Consider the following 19,686-nt stretch of genomic DNA (forward strand, 5'->3'; position numbering starts at 1 on the left):
AGGTCTCGCAATAGAAAAGTTTGAGCTTTTGGTGTGTAAAATGTTAAAAAAATTAAATTTTTGTTTGTTTTTCAAAATATAAAAGTATTAATTTTGTTATTAGAAATGCCAATAGTTATAAAGTTAGCAAATGTTACATCTATAGCATTAGTAAAGGTACAAGTTTAGTTTTCCCCCGTCTTACATGTATTGATCTGACAAATCACAATGTTTTAACAAGAACAGAAGTGAACACATTTAACATCTTTTTATGACATTTGTAATAAAGCTTGAAACATTGACAGAAAATATTTGAACCAGTTGTTGTTGAATGGTTGCACAGATTGATGCGGTGGTGGCGCGGAGTAATGTTGTTTTGGGGACAAGTGATGCAGTGGCGTTCAGTGATGCTGTTGTAGCGCATAGTGATGTTGTGGTGCCCCTGAGTGATGCTGTAGTGGTGCTGAGTGGTGCTGTGGTGGTGCTGAGTGGGGCTGTGGTGGAAGTGTGCACTGCCGGCTGGTGGTGTGTGTGCCTGGTGGAAGCGTGCCCTGACGGCTGGTGGTGTGTGTGCCTGGTGAAAGCGTGCACTGACGCTTGTGGTGTGTGCCTGGTGAAAGCGTGCACCGACGGCTGGTGGTGTGTGCCTGGTGAAAGCGTGCACAGACGGCTGGTGGTGTGTGTGTGACTGGTGAAAGCGTGCACTGATGGCTGGTGGTGTGTGTGTGCCTGGTGAAAGCGTGCACTGACGTCTGGTGGTGTGTGCCTGATGGAAGTGTGCACTGACAGCTGGTGGTGTTTGTGCGCCACGAAAGCGTGCACTGATGGCTGGTGGTGTGTGTGTGGCTGGTGAAAGCGTGCACTGATGGCTGGTGGTGTGTGTGTGTGGCTGGTGAAAGCGTGCACTGATGGCTGGTGGTGGTGTGTGTGCCTGGTGAAAGCGTGCACTGACGACTGGTGATGTGTGCCTGGTGGAAGCGTGCACTGGCGGCTGGTGTTGTTTGTGCCTGGTGAAAGTGTGCACTGACAGCTGGTGGTGTTTGTGCCCGGTGAAAGCATGCACTGATGACTGATGGTGTCTGTGCCTGGTGAAACTGTGCACTGACGGTGTGGTTGCGTGTGTGTGTGTGGTTGTGGTTGTGCTTGTGTGTGTGGTTGTGTGTGGTTGTGTGTATGGTTGTGTGTATGGTTGTGTGTATGGTTGTGTGTATGGTTGTGTGTATGGTTGTGTGTATGGTTGTGTGTATGGTTGTGTGTATGGTTGTGTGTGTGTGGCTGTGTGTGTGGTTGGGAGTGTGGTTGTGGGTGTAGTTGTGGGTGTAGTTGTGGGTGTGGTTGTGCGTGTGGTTGTGGTTGTGCGTGTGGTTGTGGTTGTGCGTGTGGTTGTGTGTGTGTGTGGTTGTGTGTGGTTGTGTGTGGTTGTGTGTGGTTGTGTGTGGTTGTGTGTGGTTGTGTGTGGTTGTGTGTGGTTGTGGTTGTGCGTGTGGTTGTGTGTGTGTGGTTGGGTGTGTGTGGTTGTGTGTGGTTGGGTGTGTGTGGTTGTGTGTGGTTGTGTGTGGTTGGGTGTGTGTGGTTGTGTGTGGTTGTGTGTATGTGTGTGGTTGTGTGTATGTGTGTGGTTGTGTATGTGGTTGTGTGTGTGGTTGTGTGTGTGTGTGTGTGTGTGGTTGTGTGTGTTTATAAAGAGGTTTTAGCTTTCAGAAGTAAGCAGCTCCAAGGCAGAACGCCTTTCTGTATAACAACTGTATCAGATGTTGGATATTGAAGAACGCAGGGTGTCACATATCTAATATCAACAAGCATGCCTTTGATCGCAATAATTAATGTATTTAATGCAAGGCACAGGCAGTCACAGAGTTCTATATTAACGTCAACACAACACGGCTGTTCGATAGCAAGGTCCGAGGAAATGTGTTCAAACTAGTGGATGTGGAGACAAACAGGGAATGATGCGTGTTATCACCTATTTAAATGGCACTCACCTGTGGAAGGCATCTCGAGAATGGTGTAATCCCTGTGAGTGCTGTGAGTCTTGCGTATCAAAGTGTACGAGATATCTATCTAAGTCTTCAGCTACAAAAGCAAACTAGAATAGGAAACCCGTAAAAAATGGTAAATTGCTGTCCAAATAGCTAGCATTCTTTTGTTTTCTGTAATGAGGAATAACGAGAGCACAAGATGACTATATATACAAGCTACTTTCACCCAATGTTAAAGATCGGGGCCTTTGAGAGTCAGCATTTTTAATGATCGGTATGCTATGATAACAGTGGCAGGCAGTGGTAGGATGCACCAAAATCGATTCGCCAACGCCAGAATTGTAAGGTAATTTAAAAATCCAAAAAGGCAGTAAAGTTATTATACAATTATGCTTACATTTACCAGTGTTTTTTCCATTTCTTGACATCAATGCATGTGTTGCATTGGGCAGCAGCGGTCCTGCAGAATGTATTGTTTGCATGTATTTGCTGTTGGCCATATTAAGTGTGTCGTAAGTCACTCGGGTGCCTTTGTGTTACCAGAAGCCATTACGATCTACGCACTACGATCGCTGGGTGTGGTGGGCACTGGCAATTTCCTCGGCTCACCTTTGGGTCGTATTACCACCCATCGCTGATGCTCAGTGGCGTGAGTAGGTGTGTGCGCTGGGAAGACGAGGCAGGGACGCGCTTCTGGCACATTGCTGCACAAGAGAAACTAGGGTTTGCACCATTGAAGCGCTGTGAAGATATACCCCGGAAGTCCACTCCCGCCCCGACATTAGGACTCTGGCTGAGTGGGCGGCTGTCAAGACGGTAACGTAGAGAACACTGTCTGTGCAGCAGGGGGTGGCGCCCCAGCGGAATGCGGGGGATGTTTACATCGATAAACTGCAGGCTAAAGCACACGAGAGACTCCCTAAGAGCTAGCTTGGTGACAGTACGGAGTGCTAGCAGAAGTAAACATCACAAGCAATATGGCCGCATACAATGCAGCGATCGTAGTGCGTAGTGTATGCCACTCTTGTGTACATGCCGGAGCAACAGGTCAGCAGTTTCAGTGGGTGATGGGTAAAGCACTCACTTGGATATAGACTTTCTCTTTACGTAATGTGACTTTGTGCGAGTTAAACTAACAGCACTTAACAGCAGAATAAGGGTGGCAGAATAAGCCTGTTTAGAAAGTCTTAAGGGCATTCTTGTTTAAAGCAAGGTCATTGAGTAACATTTCGTCAAACAAGACATGCATTGGAAGTGGGGGGCGGCCGGGAAACTGAAGGTATGGCCGGCCATGAATAATTTTGGGAGGAGAAGCCGCAGAGCACGGCCGGCCATGAATAATTAGGGGAGGAGAAGCCGCAGAGAGCACGCTGGGAGAAGCCCTTTGATGTGAACAAATGTAAGAATAGAGAACAAATGGGAGGGGTGGGGGGGAGTGCACGCGCATTGTGAGAGGGGGAGCAGGAGGTGAGCCTGAGAGTGGGTGAAGCAACATTGGAGGGCAGAAGTAAATGGGTACCAGAAGCTAGAGAACAATATAGATGGTGCAGGGAGAGCAAACATGCAATAGCAAGGTGGAGCTTGAGAAGGACGCAGACATGAAAGCAGCGTGGGTTGGGGGAGCACACTAGGGAGAGCGCATCATGGAAGGGCGCAGGGGAGAGCCACACGGGTGAGACAAGGCAGGGAGGAAGAGAAGCATTACTAGGTAGGCAGATGAAGAAAACGTGCGCTTTGGCGAGCTAAAACAAACAGAAACATGCACTGGAATATTGTGCAAAGCATTGCACACTGTCAAAAAATAACCACGGTGCACATTATGTGGTGGGGCAAGCTCGTATGTGGTGTGCGAGGCGGGCAGAAAGGACGGCTGTGGGAGGTGGGAGGGGGAGAGATGCTGATGTCAGATTAGCTGCGGAGCGGATCTCTTTCAAGTAGCTCACGGCCTCGAGGCCGTGAAAGGTAAAGCAATTAGGGGGGAGGTGGGAGGGAGGCTGATAGGCAGAAGGCTCGGGCAAGCTCGTGCACGAGGACGTGCACTTCTCGAAATCCGCTTTTTGGGAGCCTTTTGAGAGCCTTGGGTTTAAGTAGTGGTTTAGCTGCATTAGACTCGCATACTCATTCCTGCGGAATGGAGTAGGCGGGACCTAAAAAGGCCATAATCACACTCTGATGACAACCCTTTGGCAGGCCATAATTAACCCTAGAAATACGGTAGCCCATGACCATTTTAATCTGGTCATGACTACTTTTAACGCAATAGAATAAGGGGCGTTACTCCTCTCACAAGTCACATTTAATAGAGTGATCAGCAGGGCCAGCAAGAAAGCGTCATCATTGATGGATAGAGAGGCCCTACCGAAAAGATCCCACGCTTGGCAGGTAATTTCATCATACGGCCAATTAAAACCCCAGAATTATCTGGGTGGTTTGGTCTAAAAGCAAAATTTAAGCTTAGGAGTCTCATGTTAGGCAATTTGCCAGTTTGGAAAAAGGTTGGGCATTCCAATGTAATGCCGTCTCTATAATTATCACAGAGAAGATGTTTGTCACATAGTTTGTAGTTGCACAGCTTTAACGGGAGAACGCAGAAGCCTGATAAAACAGGGTTTTAACCAACATGCCATTCGCACATGTCGTCAATCAGTATTGGTCTGCTGGGAGAAAACTTACCATTTACTGGTAAATTCTTAAAGTTTGAGGTAGCGGAGGGTAAACTGGCTAAATGTGTATAATAAAGATTATTATGCTATTTTCTTATGCCCATACTGAGAGGAACCTACTCAACGTGTAATCCTCCTTTACTAGCCTCCGACTACTCAGCTGTTTCCATCATTTGCGCCTTGATGCCTCCGGGTTAAGTTGCGCCATACAAATTGATATTCATTCATTCATTCAACGCTCACATTACTTCTCCTTCAATCGGGCCACGTGGGCTTAGCGGCCATTATACGCCTTACTACCGTATATCATGCCATACTCCGCGCCTAAATAGATCTGCCGATCCTTATGCCACGTTAGCTACCTGTTGCCTTACGCGCTGCCACACCGTTAATTAGCCATATGCCTGCGATACCTTTCTGTGGTACCTCGCTCGCGCCATCTGCCGCCACTAGCTGTCTCCAGACCACACCGGGACTTAGACCGCACACATTGATCACTTAGCCCGCCACTTCAGGTCGCACTCATTCGTCCTCATCCAGCTTGCGCCTTCAGCAACCCCTCCCAGCCCTGATCTTTCCTTTCCCTCCCGCAGCACCCTTTGAACAACACAACCCAGTCCTGAAGACGATCCCAAATAAGGAGGATCGAAACGTCGTCGACAACACAGCGCAATACATGGCGCACTTTCTCCAATGGCTCATTTGAATCTTGTATTATCTTAAAAAGTCACTATCGTAACCTAACTTACCCTTGAGCCACATGTCTCTACTCACTGTATATATTTTTCACAATCACTCACCTTGCGCCGTTCACGCTGTCCATTATTGTCACTTGCGTCGCTTCCTATGTCACCTGCACATACTTGAGCACCAAGTACAATCGGGTTGTTATTGATTTTGTCGTACAGTGTTGTTATAACTGTATCACTTTCTTTCCCTTCTTTCTGTTAAAAAGTATATGATGAATAACAACCGATATCTAAAATTGTTTCAAGTCTCCTTATTTCTGTACCAGTAATGCTTTCAGCATACTTGCTTAATTGTCTCCAGAATAATACCTGTTGGGATTTTGTTTGTTTTCTCTACCTTTCTACCCTATTCCCGACGTGGTTTACGGGTTATACTCCTGTAGTATTTCACCATACTGAGAGGAACGACATACATTGTTAGTAAGGGTTGCTGTCATATAATTGCACGAATGGTTTGATTCATGACGAAAACGTGAGAGGTTTTTAAGCCTTTTAATTGCAAAGTACTGAGAAGATATTTACAAAATCAGCACATAGCACTTTAAAATCCTCAACGACCGATACAGGCTTGTGAATAATAAAAAAATCTCTTCTTCTCTTAAAACCTCGAATCAATTTAAAAGTGCATTTTAGGACTTTGTCACTATGTGATTTTAAGCATGGAATGTGCATATTGGTATATTGTAAGTTGGTTATCAATGGAACAAAAAAATATTATTTATTTACTTGCGTACTTACCTCGGATAACTAGGCTGAGGATCTAGGAAAATTGCAGTCTTCTGCTCTCATCATCAGTTGTATATGATTGCATGTACTCATTAGATTGGTCTAATCCATTACTATTATTTAGTGTTCGGATAACAGGGGATTAAAGCAAGGCACATTGCACTTTAATTGCTTTGCACAACTTGAATTGTGGATTAAATTTCAACAGTGTAAATAGAAAATGTTATGTGTATTGGGCCTATCATGTACAATAAGACTTTATGAAATGTTACAACTAGAACAATGCTGTTAAAACCGGTTTCCACCTTGTAGCTTGGATTACATCACATAGGTTTTAATTGTATTTTAAAACAGTTTAAATTTAACAGGATATTTATGAAATGTCACATGGTAATGCAAGTGTCACATTGTAAGTTTTTTAATTAAGTGATCAACAAAGTATCATCCATGCATAATAAAACATGTATATATTTCCTTATCTGAAAATGACAGCACTATAACGTACAAAGACTAGCAATGTCTCCCTTGCCCCTTCTCGCTCTCTCTTACTGTACACCAGGTTTACTGCTCTTGGACTCCAGGCTTGCAGCTCCTGCCGAGATGGGCAAGACAATGAATCGCAATGCAATACCACAACTAGAGCCACAGGCGAAGCAACATTCCTGACCACCTTATGCAGCTGCTCATTCTGCTCCATGTAAATGCATACAACAAATGCACAAATAAATGATACAACCGTGATAATCATACAGCCTGATAACATAAGTGTCCTACCAGAGAACTGGAATACCCCTAACTTATAAATAACAAACTGAACGGGTATTAGGTGAAAAGGGAAGCTAGACCTTTTCAAAATGAAACAAAACAATTGTTGGGGAAATGTATTTTATATTTGGGTGGAATTATAGTTCATTAAGTACACCCAACCAGTACTGCTATAATTTGCTGATACAGACACATGTCAGGTGAGAATATTACAGTACTGGAGTGCATTCCCATCGACACCAGACTGAAGAGACATTTTGGAAAATGTATGAGACCAACTGCATTCCTTTGCACTTATAAGAGTGACGGATATGTGACGGATATGATAGCACAGTATTCTTATGGAAGGATTTCTGTGCAGAGCCAGTAATTCGAGGAGGAAAAAAATCAGAAGGGAAAAACTGCAGTCCTTATTTTTTAATGATAGAATTGCTAAAAGGGCTACATGTTTAAATGATTAACGAGGTGTGCCAACATTTGCAATTAATAGCTAATGGGACTTTCCATATCTAGAAAAGTATTTTAATTTCCGTTATCCTGTTAACTGCATCTACCTTTTAGTTTTAAAAATGGTATTACAATCCCAAAATACACTGATGTGGGGTTCTCTTGGAAGGAGTCCTCACCCTGAAGATTTGAGAACGAGAAAGAGGATGCCATGTAAACAAGGCAACTGGCAAGGTATTGTTAAACGTAAAAACATATAAATAGTTCAAAAGGTCTGCCTGCCCTTTCACAAACTGCAATTCTCAACAGAGAGAATCGCCAGTCTTACACCATCATGGTTATACCGGGAGCTTACCCTCTGCATGCACATCTGTCGTAGGAGCCAGGTGCTTGGTTTCTTTTTGCGAGGCCTGCTGCATGTTTTCCCTCTGCTGCATGGCCTGTTGCATAGTGTGGGTTTTCCAAAGTTGTCGCAGCTCCTCCACTTCTGCTTCAGAGTCTCTACTCGGCTGTTTTAACAGTTTACCCTGGTCAGTGCATTCCTTTGTTGGTGACTCGGGTGCGGTTTTAGTACTAAGTGCATTTTCCTCCTTTATTGCATTATCAACATTTTTACAAAGCTGCTTGGAGGCAGTCCCTTCAGATACACCTTCTTGGAGATGGGTGTCTTCTAGTGTTCTGTCAGTGTTCCCTTTAACCTGGTGATTTACGGAATCCTCCACATCGCGCACTGAAATTTCAGGCTTTTCCAAATCATTGGCATGACTCAAAAAACCACTATCATCAGCAGACAACTGAAGGCTAGTCTTATCACCGCTAGGTGCATCTGCAGAGTCTAATAAATTGGTTAAACAGTCCGAGTTCAATTGATTTATGGTCTGGACTGATTCGGATGAAGCGCCAGACGATTTATCTTGTCGAAGCTCATCTGAGGAAACAAGTTCCTCCCTTATCGGAGATAGTTCGGATTCAGTGAAAACATCTTCTGATAACGACTCCTCTGTGCTCCGTGGCGCGGTGCTGGCACTATCCGTCCCTGGATCTCGAATCCTTGCATCCATTTCATCGGTATTGCTTCTTGTTATTTTCTTAGACATGTAGAAATCCCTCATTTGGGATAAGTGTTCTATATCCCTGTTAAAATCAAACATGTAAAGTTTTAAAAAAGTGTTTACATTACACATTTCACTCAATACGATTAAAGCATCATTCAGAGACGTAAACAAGCATTATAGTGCAAGCAAGGCGGGTTCCTTGCAGGCCTCGAGGGGGTAGGCAGGATAGATCGGTGCGCACCCTGCTCCGGAGTCAGCAGCGCATGTGCGTCTTGGTTACAAAACATCCAGGCAGCCAAACTAGGGCCCTCATTCACAAAATGCATTTTGTAGTACGTAAAGTAGCACTACAGTAGGACTACTTGTGCACTACAAAATGCTTTTCACAAATCTACTGGTAAAGATCTCCACCGCCATCTCTTTCGATCAGTCTTTTCTATGGGGGAGACCTCCACATAGGCAAGTTTACTACTTTGTATTAAAGGCCAGAGGGACAGGGGCAGAGGTGGGAAAAATGAATATCTACTACACAATGGGAGATGTTTTAAGGAGAGGCAGGCTACTAAGAATGCACAACAACAAATAAGTAAGCCCATTGCTATTCATACACTACGCTTCTAAAGTTACTTCAGCCCTACAAGTGAAAAACCTGTACTAAATGTACTCCGTCCCAGCCTTGAATTAAATGAAGCACCACACGCAAGTACTTGTCAGCTAATACAACTCACTCCGACAGAAAATAATGGACGCATGGATTTAAAACAATACTTCCTATAAGATAATGTTAAATAAATACATTTAATTCAACTTAATACATAATCTGTTTACAGATTCTTTTTTATTATTATAACCTTTAATAATAAACTTAATTTACAAATAAATTACACTTGTGTTAAAAAATAAATACGACAAACTAATGCAACACAACCTTTAACAAAATTCAATAACAATTAATAAAAATGTTCCTGTGGGTAGGATTTAACACATTTTATTTATTCAGAAATATTATTTATAATTTAAATATATTTAACGTAATTATTTAATACACATTTAGTTTAATGAGTTATTTACCATCATTTTATTTTACTAGTTCTATGTTAATAAATATTTTAAATTATATTATAAAATAGTGTTAAAATATTTTTTTGTATATTACACTTTAATAATTTTCTGATCACCACATACTTGTGAAAAGCTATTAGTAGTAACTTTACTCTCACAAATTCAGTTTTGGCAGTCTCCACCGGCTGAATTAAAAAGTGGGAAGACATGTAAGCCTACACTTTGGATGTATAGCTATATTTGGAAATAATGGATAGCACAAGTGTTTTTTACACCTAGGTGCAGGAGTAGATTGACATTTGAGTAGATATACGTGTTAATTTACCTTTGTTAATAGGCCCCCACATTTTTAGAACTTCATTGAGGCCAATGAGTGAAGCATGTAGCCTGTTAGTGGCAACTAGGATGAGGAGAGCATTTTGGTAAAATCCCTTTAAGTATAGTGGAGCTCACAGTAAAACATGCTGCGGGGCTTGACAATTAATCAATAAATTAGGACACTTAAGTAAAGCCAATGAGCCAACAAAAAGAGAGAAACTAGAGAGTAAACTATTCTGCGCATGCCTCCAGCAATTGTGCCAATCACTATTCACTACCAACATCCCCTCCGGCCCTTGCTCAATCATCCCTGTGCACATTAGCTCTCACTAACGTTCTGGTGTTTATTCAAAATTATCAGAACAAATATTAAGTAAAATAATGTTTTAGTTTGGCTAGCCTCCCGCAGCAGAATTTATCAGTAGGTTGATAAATCAAGCTGCCTTCCACACCGTTTGTGTCAACGGACTCTCCGCCCGGTAAACATACCAGGTAGTCTCAGCGATGATGGCCGAACTCTCACAGATCCTGCACAAATCGCTTCTAGCTACGCGACTTATTATGCAGAGCTCTATACCTTCAATGACGCCCTGTAGGAGCCCTTGATTCACCAATATCTTGACGATCTACCCCCTAAGGCCGTTTCTGATGCGGCAGGAGCAGATTGAGATGCCCCGCTGACAGTCGAGGAGCTGAGTTCTGCCCTGGTTGACCTGCGTTCTGGGAAAGCACCAGGCCCCAACGGCTTCCCGAGTGAGTTTTATAAATTGTTCCAATCTCAATTACACACTCATTATCTAGAAGTGTTGCATGTGGCTCTCGAGGAGGGGAGACTTCCGCCAGACTGGCAGCATGCTGAAATTGCGGTATTTCCTAAGCCCTGCCGACCTCCAGATCAGCATTCATCGTATTGTCCTATTTCATTGCTGAATGTGGAGGCCAAATTGCTGGCCAAAGCTTTGGCCAATCGTATCCTCCCCTATATGTCGGATTTGGTTCACCCAGATCAGGTTGGCTTTATGCCACATTGAGCGACCCGTCACTATATTCAACAAGCTCATAATGCAGTAGCGGCGATTGATCAACTGGATGGCCCAGCAGCCTTATTGCTAGCAGACATAGATAAAGCATTTGACTTGCTGGGAAGTCCATATTTGTGTGCCCTCCTACAGCACCTCAACTTAGGACCAAGGATCATGTTCCATAATAGATTTTTATATGCTGACCTGTCGGACACGGTTAGAGTGGCCGGTGAGATATCGGATCCCCTCCCCAATAGGACGTGGCACCCGACAGAGGTGCCCCCTCTTCCCATATTTATTTGCATTAGCCATGGAGCTGCTGGCCTCATGGGTTAGAATTGATGCACAAGTGAGGGGTTTTGAATGGCCGGGGGGCGGGGGGGGTAATCAGATCGTATCGCCCTATATGCGGACGATGTCCTTTTCTTCTTAACGGATCTGCATCGAGCGGAACCCGAATTCTTCGCATTATGCAGATATTCGGTCAACATTGAGACCTGTATATGAATGCTAGGAAATCGATCCTGTAGCCCATTCGGGGTGGCTCAGAAATGGGCACCTGGACAGTGGAAGTAACACTGGCCATAACCGGGATTAAGTACCTCAGGGTCTACGTCTCGGCCACACAGCCTGTGTCATGGAGTAGGAACATTGCCCCCATCTGGACGCGTATACAGACGGAAATGGAGTCTTGGGCGCTTATGCCCCTCTCCATACTGGGCAGATTAGCGATATTTAAAATGGTATCCCTCCCTCGTCTTCTCTATCAATTGTATAACCACCCCTTTCAGATATCTATCTCTTGGTTCCGGCAACTCAACATTAGGGTGCTTCCTATGGCAAGATCGGGCCGCTAGAGTAGCACTTAGCATGTGCTTCCAATCAACTTATTGTGGAGGAAGAGCGACCCCTGATCTCCAATAATATCAGGAGGCACCTAGTAGGTGTTTATAAAGCCCTCACCCACCAACCTAGTTGGTGGCATGCTTCATTATCCGGCCCACCCAGTGACACCTAGCGTGTCCCGGGTGTGCTACGACACCTGATTACAGTGGAGCAGGTATGTTGCTGAGAATGCAGTGTGGTGTGTAAAGTGGTGAAGATTAAAACGGCTACACGGTGTTCCCAGTACCCGAGGGTAAATTAGATTTTAATAACTGGGTCTCCGTGGGCGGTTAAAAACAAGGCAGATTGATGTTTTGGTGGTGGAGTTACGACCACCTACATCCAGTGTAGGTCGACATGTTTCAGCCAGTGCCTTCTGTATGCTGGCTTTCCTCAGGACCATAAAAGTGCGTGCAAGAATAAAAAATTATTTTTAAGTGAGTGTTTTCGACTATGTGGCTGAAACATGTCGACCTACACTGGATATAGGTGGTCGTAACTCCACCACCAAAACATCAATCTGCCTTGTTTTTAACCACCCACGGAGACCCAGTCATTAAAATCTAATTTACCCTCGGGTACTGGGAACACCGTGTAGCCATTTTAATCTTCACCACTTTACACACCACACTGCATTCTCAGCAACATACCTGCTCCGCTGTAATCAGGCGTCGTAGCACACCCAGGACACGCTAGGTGTCACTGGGTGGGCCCGATGATGAAGCATGCCACCAACTAGGTTGGTGGGTGAGGGCTTTATAAACACCTACTAGGTGCCTGCTGACAAACACAGCCTAGAGTCCTATTTAGGTCACCTTTGGCTAGTCCTTGTTGATACTACACATAACCCTTGGGGATCTGGACTAGCTTTCTAGTCCTCTCTCTCTCCCTTGATATACGCACTCCAATAATATCACGCAGCCTCCCACCTCCTGGTCCTGAACGACTGGTGGTATGGGATTAGTAATGACCCTGCGTACCGAGTAGAGAGGTGGCTTATAGGAGATGTCTTGCCCCACAAACTACTATACATGCCCACAGAGCTGCGGAAATTGCAGCTGGCCACCCACTTGGTCTTCGGAGTGTGGAAGGAATCGATGCGTTATATGGGTGGTGGAAACGACTGACAAGGGAGACCCCCCTATTGGCAGAGCGACCTTATGCCACAAGTGTCCACATTAGTGGGGTTTAAGCAATGGGACGCCATAGGCATTTCCATGTTGGGGAATGTCATGCACGGTACCACAATGAAATCCTTTCAAGAGCTCAGAAACGAGTTTGCCATGCCACATACGCAATTTTATAAATACCTGCAACGGAGACATGCCCTATCCCTATACGTTGTGCACTTAGGCTCTCTTCCGAAGTACAACACAATTGAGGCAAAGGTATTTTAAGAGATTTAGGGGATCATAAAACTTCAAAGATATATCAAACTTTATTGACAAACCTATCCACGACTTTAGATTCACTAAGGGAAAAAGGGCAGGCAGGCTTGGGCACTCTTGACAGTGATGATTGGACGGAGGCCCTGGAATCCCCGAGAGGTGCAGCAATAGCATCTTGCGTCTGACTTATTCAGTTAACAAATTTACACCGTGCCTATTTCACTAGATACCGGATTTGGAAGGTGGAGCTGATAGCTTCCCCTATGTGCCTGCGATGTGGCAGTGAGGAAGGCAACTTCTGCATATGATCTGGGGGTGTACCGCGCTGGGCAGGTTTTGGAGGGGAGTTACTCTTTGTTTATCAGAAGTGCTGGGTTGGACATACCTCTCTCTACTAAGCTTGCACTGTTGCATATTACAGACGAAATTGGGGGAAATATCTATAAAAGACATTTGTTATTCTTGGGCTTTACCCTGGCAAAAAGAGACATATAGAAGGCATGGAAGGGGAAGGCAGGCGTTGACTGATCTGTGGGCCTGGAACAGCCTATATTCAAAACGCAGGGTTGCCCGCAAAAACACTTTAAAATATGGAAACGATAGGCAGATTACAGGGGTCTCATGCTAGAACCCCCACCACCGGCAGTAGTGGAAACCATATGAGGCTATTACAAAGGTCAATCATGCTGATACACTAGATTATGCCATATATGGAAGGAATTGACGGATTTGACCATTGTTCTACTTTGTGGTACATGACACAGTTGTTTGTAATGTTAGGGGCTGTCGTTTCCAGACCCGAATTGTTTATTTCCTTGTTTTATAAATGCTATATAGAAGTCACCTGCTTCGAAACTATTACACAGTATAATCTACACATTCGCTTCAATGCGACATATGTGATTATTTTATCTGATGACTCAATAAAAAAGAGTTTTGGAAAAAAAAATGTTTTAGTGAAGAATGCACCTATTATTATAATTTTAAACATATGTATTACAACACCCAAAATGAGCTACATACGCCCTCTCAATTAAAGGTTTTGGTAACTCCTAGCCCAGATGGCTAGTGGTACAAAGGAGTAGACGAGACTGACCTGTCTGCTATTAAGCCTTCCTTCTCATGGATACTTTGAACCATAGATTCCTCACCTTTCAAAGCAGTACCTCAAAAGGTCGAGAGGACAACCCAAAGAAGAGTCTAGAACTGGTACATTGTGAAAAACGGACAGACGTGAAACAAATAGGATTCGGAATGGAACGGACTGCTAGGTTAGGTTAAACAGCAGTCCCAAGTTGTGGAATATTAAAGCAAAAAGTGACTTTTAGGATGTTGATGAAAACCTTGATACTCTGACTCATACTTTAACCGCTGAAGAATATGCGTATTCAAAGATACCCAACCTCTTCTAATCGTGAATCTAGTTTTTAGAAACTAAAGTACTGGCAAATTACCACATGCACTCTTTCCATTATGATATGGGCTACCTCTGAAGTGAAACAAAAATAATAGAAATACTTTTTGACTGTAAAAACGTGAGTGAACAGACTTTAGATTCTGAGATTTTGCTTTTCCCTCATGCGAGATACTGGTAATAGCATTTAAAATTATTCATTTTGAAATGGTTGACTTGACTGTAGAAACGTGAGTGAACAGACTCTAGATTCTGAGATTTTGCTTTTCCACCATGTGAGATACGAAGAGGCTATTTCGAAATATAGGCTCTCTTTCACCCAAAGCAATTTACAGAAAAGAGAACCGCCAGCCAAGAATGCTTTTCAGGTGAAACCGGTAGGTTGAAACCTAGGAACTTCTAGATGGTGAACTGCTTTATTTCTAGCTTCTTGGGAGCACAATACGATTTTCTTTTTAACTTGCAAGTAATGGGTAAGCAGGCTGATAATTAGTAAGGGGTTTGAGTGCCTAGCAACAAAGTTTTAGCTCAAGCCGAAAGTGCAGGAAAGTTAATGAAAACTGCATTGCGTAGGGGTAATGAGACCAAATTTACTAGTGTCAGAATCAATTAGCAGTAGTGTGCAAAATAGATTTCAAGGGAGAAATTGCAACAGAAGGCTAAGTATCAATAACGGCATTTCCATCAAGGAGGCACGAAAAAAGAGTCTTAACAGTGATATTGGAATTAGAGGCAGCTAAGCCTTGTTTGAATTATCAGATAGGAGTGACTGCAGAACTAGAACTTCGAGATCTAATTGATGCACAGCATGGAAACCAGTGTATAGTCAAGGGGACAACCCAGAGATGTGACCAGAAAACAGATGTAATACCAAGTGAATAATTGCACTGCGCCAAACTTGAACAGAGGAAGGCATGGTTGTTCGCAACATACATTCAATTTCTTTGGGACTGCACTTCAGGCAGCCATTGATTGACAGTTCTGCAGATAAATATCTTCTGTAGATGTAATTTTAAGACACACTTGAACGCAATCCAATTTCCTCCAAACCTCCAGGTACATGTTAAACAACAGTCACACATATCTAATCCAGGGGCCTTCTGCAACACAAAAGGGATGTGTTTGGTCAAATGACCCATCTAGGAAAAATAGGTATCAATCAAAGAGTAGCTTTTAAAACAGTTTGGGACCTGGTCACCAGCACCCAGCCAAATAAAAGAATGGCAGTGAGCCAAAAACTGAGTCAATGGATAGCAGAGCGGTCAAAAAGGATTAACAAACAGAAATCCTCAGTATTCAGCACACATTTTGCATTTTGCCTGATCTGTGTTAAGAGATAAATCAAGGTCGGAACAATTTTTCCCCAAATAGCTTTACAGAGCATGAATGTATACTTTTATTATTTTGGTTTAAAGTAGAAGCTAAAAAATCAAATAAACCACAGAATTAACAGGCATTTTACCATACCCATTAGGTGGCTGTAAACAAAAAACTGACAGAGGTACCAAGATTATACACATGAAAGGTTAACTGTGCAATGGGATATATGCTTGTTCTGCTAACTTTGTTTTTTTTTTTCAATCACCAAAATCTCTAAACCCTTTTTAGATTACACCACTACATGAGTTACAAATAAAAAATGTGTGACTCCTCCCTGTGGAGACTCTCCTGTACTCAAGCCCGCCTCCAGGCAAGAACAGCAAGCCAGTCACCAGCCACACACCACTCTGCAGCAAAAGAAGGTGGGGTCCTATGCAATATGCTGGAACCGCTAAAGCACCGCAGTGTCAGGAGGCTATTTACTTGCCTCTGTTCTTGAGTCGCATCTTTATTGGTGCAATGGACATTGCTGTACAGGGAAAAAATTGCTGTAAACCCGCTCCGCACTTGTCCTCTTCTCCTCCCCCCCCCCATCTGTTTGCTCTTGTGCTCCCTCATCACCCTGCAGTCTTTGCTACTTTGCCAACTCACACCGGGAGCCGGGTGAGTTTTGGCGTACGGCTTGGCAGATGGCGTTGGTGCAGTGAGTGCATACGGTCGCGGGGAGAGTCGCAGGCCAGTAGGGAATTGGGAGAGGTATTTGCTCCCCCTTATTGCTCCTTGCCCTGGCAGAAAATCAGACAGTCTTTTGACCAAAAGGCAGACTGTCAATAGACTAAGGAACACTAAAACGATGGATTGAGTTACCTTTAAAGTACATCTGAGCACCCCTCGAACGTTTGGGTGGAGGCGGCGGCATTTAGTGACTGCCTGGGGAGGAGGTAAGTGATTAACAATCCTTCTAATACGGCAATTGCTGGGACTCAGTGTTGCTGTTGTGCTGCGCTACTGGTGTGCCACTGCTGACCTGTCAGTCTGTGGGAGCACCAAGCCCGCGTTGCTTACTCACACCATAAGGTGCCTAAGAAGACCAAATGTCACAAATACTAAAAGCCTCAAAGACTAAAAGATTAAAAGACTAAAGACTCAAGTCAGATTGCCCTCTTGGTCCACTTGCTTTCACATTTCCATTTTTTACTCTTGCAAGATTGTTGTGCAACTCTCTTCCTGGTTTGTACAATGGGCAAAATGAATGCGCCCTCTGCCCCCCTAAACCAGGCAGGTCTTCTGTGGCACTCAATTGTTTTCCAAAAACAACTTTTTAGTCAGGGATCTGGAGGTCATTAATAAAGAAATAGATATTGTGGAGAGACAGACGGTTGTCTTTGGATCTATCCAACCACCGGCAGTACGCTACTGGGTCCATCTCCAGCTGGGCAATCAGCCCTGCCACCTCCCACGGACAAAGCAATTCCACTAGCCTTTGAGCCAGCCATGAGCTCCTCACTGCAGGAGTCAGTATCTGGACCCAGCCCAGCTTTCAAACAAGCGTAAACGTAGAAAAGTGCTCTTTATTAGTCACAAGAGATCTACTGATCGGGATCCTGGCCCCTCTTTTGTCTAAAGTGATGGCTCCTATATTCCCACAAACATGCCAACCTGGGCCCCTTTGTTATCATTATTTACTGACACTCACAAAGCCCATCTGGACTTGCTACTCACCAGTCTTGATAACATTGAATCCGAAATTTGATTTTTAAAATCTCTGCATCATAGGAGTCCCAGGCAGTTACTGTGGTCACTGAGGACACGCCCACTACACTCACAATAGCACAGTCTACCTTATCTGAAAGGCACTGGATGGTTCCTGGCCCCTCTGCTTCTAACCCGGACCAAACCCTGGTGTGTACTTTAATAGAAGGTCTCGCACTGTTAACCTGGGCTATGGCATAGCTGGTCAGAGGAATCACCAGGCCTCCAGTCAACACTGATGAACGTAGAACCAATTCCTGGCAATAAGGTCCTCCTTCCCCGTGTTAATCAGCACCCGGAATGTGGTCCTTTCACTGTGGATCCGGAGAACGTGTCTGGCTTGGTTGACCCCTATAAGGAGACCTTTGTGCAACTCAAAAATAAATGATCACACTGGTTATCCCTCCACACAAACTTTTCCATGGCAAACTATTGTAACATCATGATGGTGAGGAGTGTAAGGAGGATCGCTCCTTTGAAGAAACCAAGCCATTGGGACTGTGTTACTATTAACTTTAGAAATCAATCCATAGCCAAATGGATTTTGAGCCATCAGGTGAGATCGCCAAGTGATGGGGCTGTATCCTCTATCATGATTGTCATTGGTGGCAGCGGGCAGGAAATCGGCAGCTGATGGCGGGGAAGATCCCGCTAGTGAATGCAGGACTTTGGCAGGGAGTACGCTGCAGAGGTAGCCGCTATTTTTACCTGAGACGACATGTGAGTAGCCAACGCGGGGGGAAGCGTGCTGCCTTGGAGGGACGCTGTGGACTTTGTAGTGGACAGCGTGGGGCAAGGCGCGTGACTCTTGGGAGGCGCTGTGGGCCTGGTGGGGGTTCCAGGGAGCAAGCACCCCACTGCCCTGTACAGCGCTGCGCCTCCGCGTGATTGGCGCCATTGACTTGGGTTCTGCTGGGGCCTATGGAACTGGCCTGAGGCGGGAATAAAGTGTGAGGATGCTCATATCCCTGACCTGAAGCGGTGTGCCTGAACTGTGGACATATAGCGAGGGGGGAGTGTGGAGGGCGGGACCCTCTGGCAGCTGTTCTGCCCATCTGTGCCCCCACTTTTGGACTCTGATCCCTGTTGCGTTGTAGGGCATATAGGCTTTGCCCCTGCCGCAGCCCTGGGCTAATGTGTTGAAGAAGCGAGTGTGAGGACATGGGGGGGGGGGGGCTCCCGACGGCAGGCGGTCCTACTGCTGGTGTTTTCCCGGGGGGCTCTAGTGGGACTGGCATCCGGCGATCTCACCTGAGTCCTTTGTGTACTTATCTATTTGTGGGCTGCGGGGGGCAGTTGCACTGCACACATCACCTTACCCTGGAGCGGAGTCACGGAACGCACACGCCCTTGGGCCCTTGGTGGGATATCCTGTTGCAGCACGCCATCTGTGTGGGCTCTGGACGCCCAGAGCAGACATGGCCTCGACAGCACACTGAGCACTGTACGGAGACATACGACAGGTGGAGGGAGTGGCTGTGAGCAGTTGGCCCTGGGTGTGTGCAGGCTCAGGCATAGGGCTCCTGGCCCCTGAGGCTCTTACTCCCTGCTTAGGTATTGGGATAGCCACATATGATCTCACATCGCTCCTATCTCTGACCTCATTGGTATCCATCAATCTGGGAGACGCGCTGGTGCTCCGCTCGAGATGGGTGGGGGTGTTGTCGGAACTACACAAGCCAGAAGGGATCGGACCCCTCTTGTCGGATGGATGCCGTAGGGTAGCTGCTGATCTCGAGGCGGCCTGACTTGATCTTTCACCAATATTGTGAGGCGAGGGCCCTTGGTACCCAGGAGTAATCTTGTGCGGCTCTGCTATCCCCCTGGCCCTTGCAGTTGGCCTTTCTGAAGACCTCACCGCCTTAGAGGATGACGCGCTCCAAAGGGGGGAAATACCAGACAGTGGCCCACAAAGACAACCCCGTAGCTGCTACGTGGGGCAAGGCGGGGGAACCGGCCCCACCGGAGGTGGCCTCGCAGACGGGCGGGGACTCGCCACCTGTCACGCAAGCTTTTATGGCCACATTCCTGACAGAGCTCAAATCGGAGATCGGCTCTCTCCGCACTGAGGTCTACTCCTGTGTCCGGGAGCTTCGAAAGGAGGTTACGGATCTTGGAGAAAGCGTCAACGGGCTGGAAAAGATGGTGGATGCTCGAACTGA

At 45.3% G+C, this 19,686-nt stretch overlaps 1 protein-coding gene across 5 annotated transcripts in view; it reads right to left on the minus strand.

Moving 5' to 3' along the window:
- The window catches only part of OXR1 (oxidation resistance 1), a 1,544,927-nt gene that overhangs the window by 463,429 nt on the left and 1,061,812 nt on the right, over positions 1-19,686 (minus strand). For all 5 annotated transcript variants that reach the window (XM_078686888.1, XM_078686887.1, XM_078686886.1 and 2 more), the window contains one exon: positions 7,664-8,442. In XM_078686888.1, coding sequence (XP_078543014.1) covers positions 7,664-8,442 — 779 coding nt within the window. The remainder of the gene's footprint in view (positions 1-7,663; positions 8,443-19,686) is intronic.

The sequence above is a fragment of the Lissotriton helveticus genome, chromosome 4_1, assembly GCF_964261635.1.
Source record: "Lissotriton helveticus chromosome 4_1, aLisHel1.1, whole genome shotgun sequence".
NCBI lineage: Eukaryota > Metazoa > Chordata > Amphibia > Caudata > Salamandridae > Lissotriton > Lissotriton helveticus.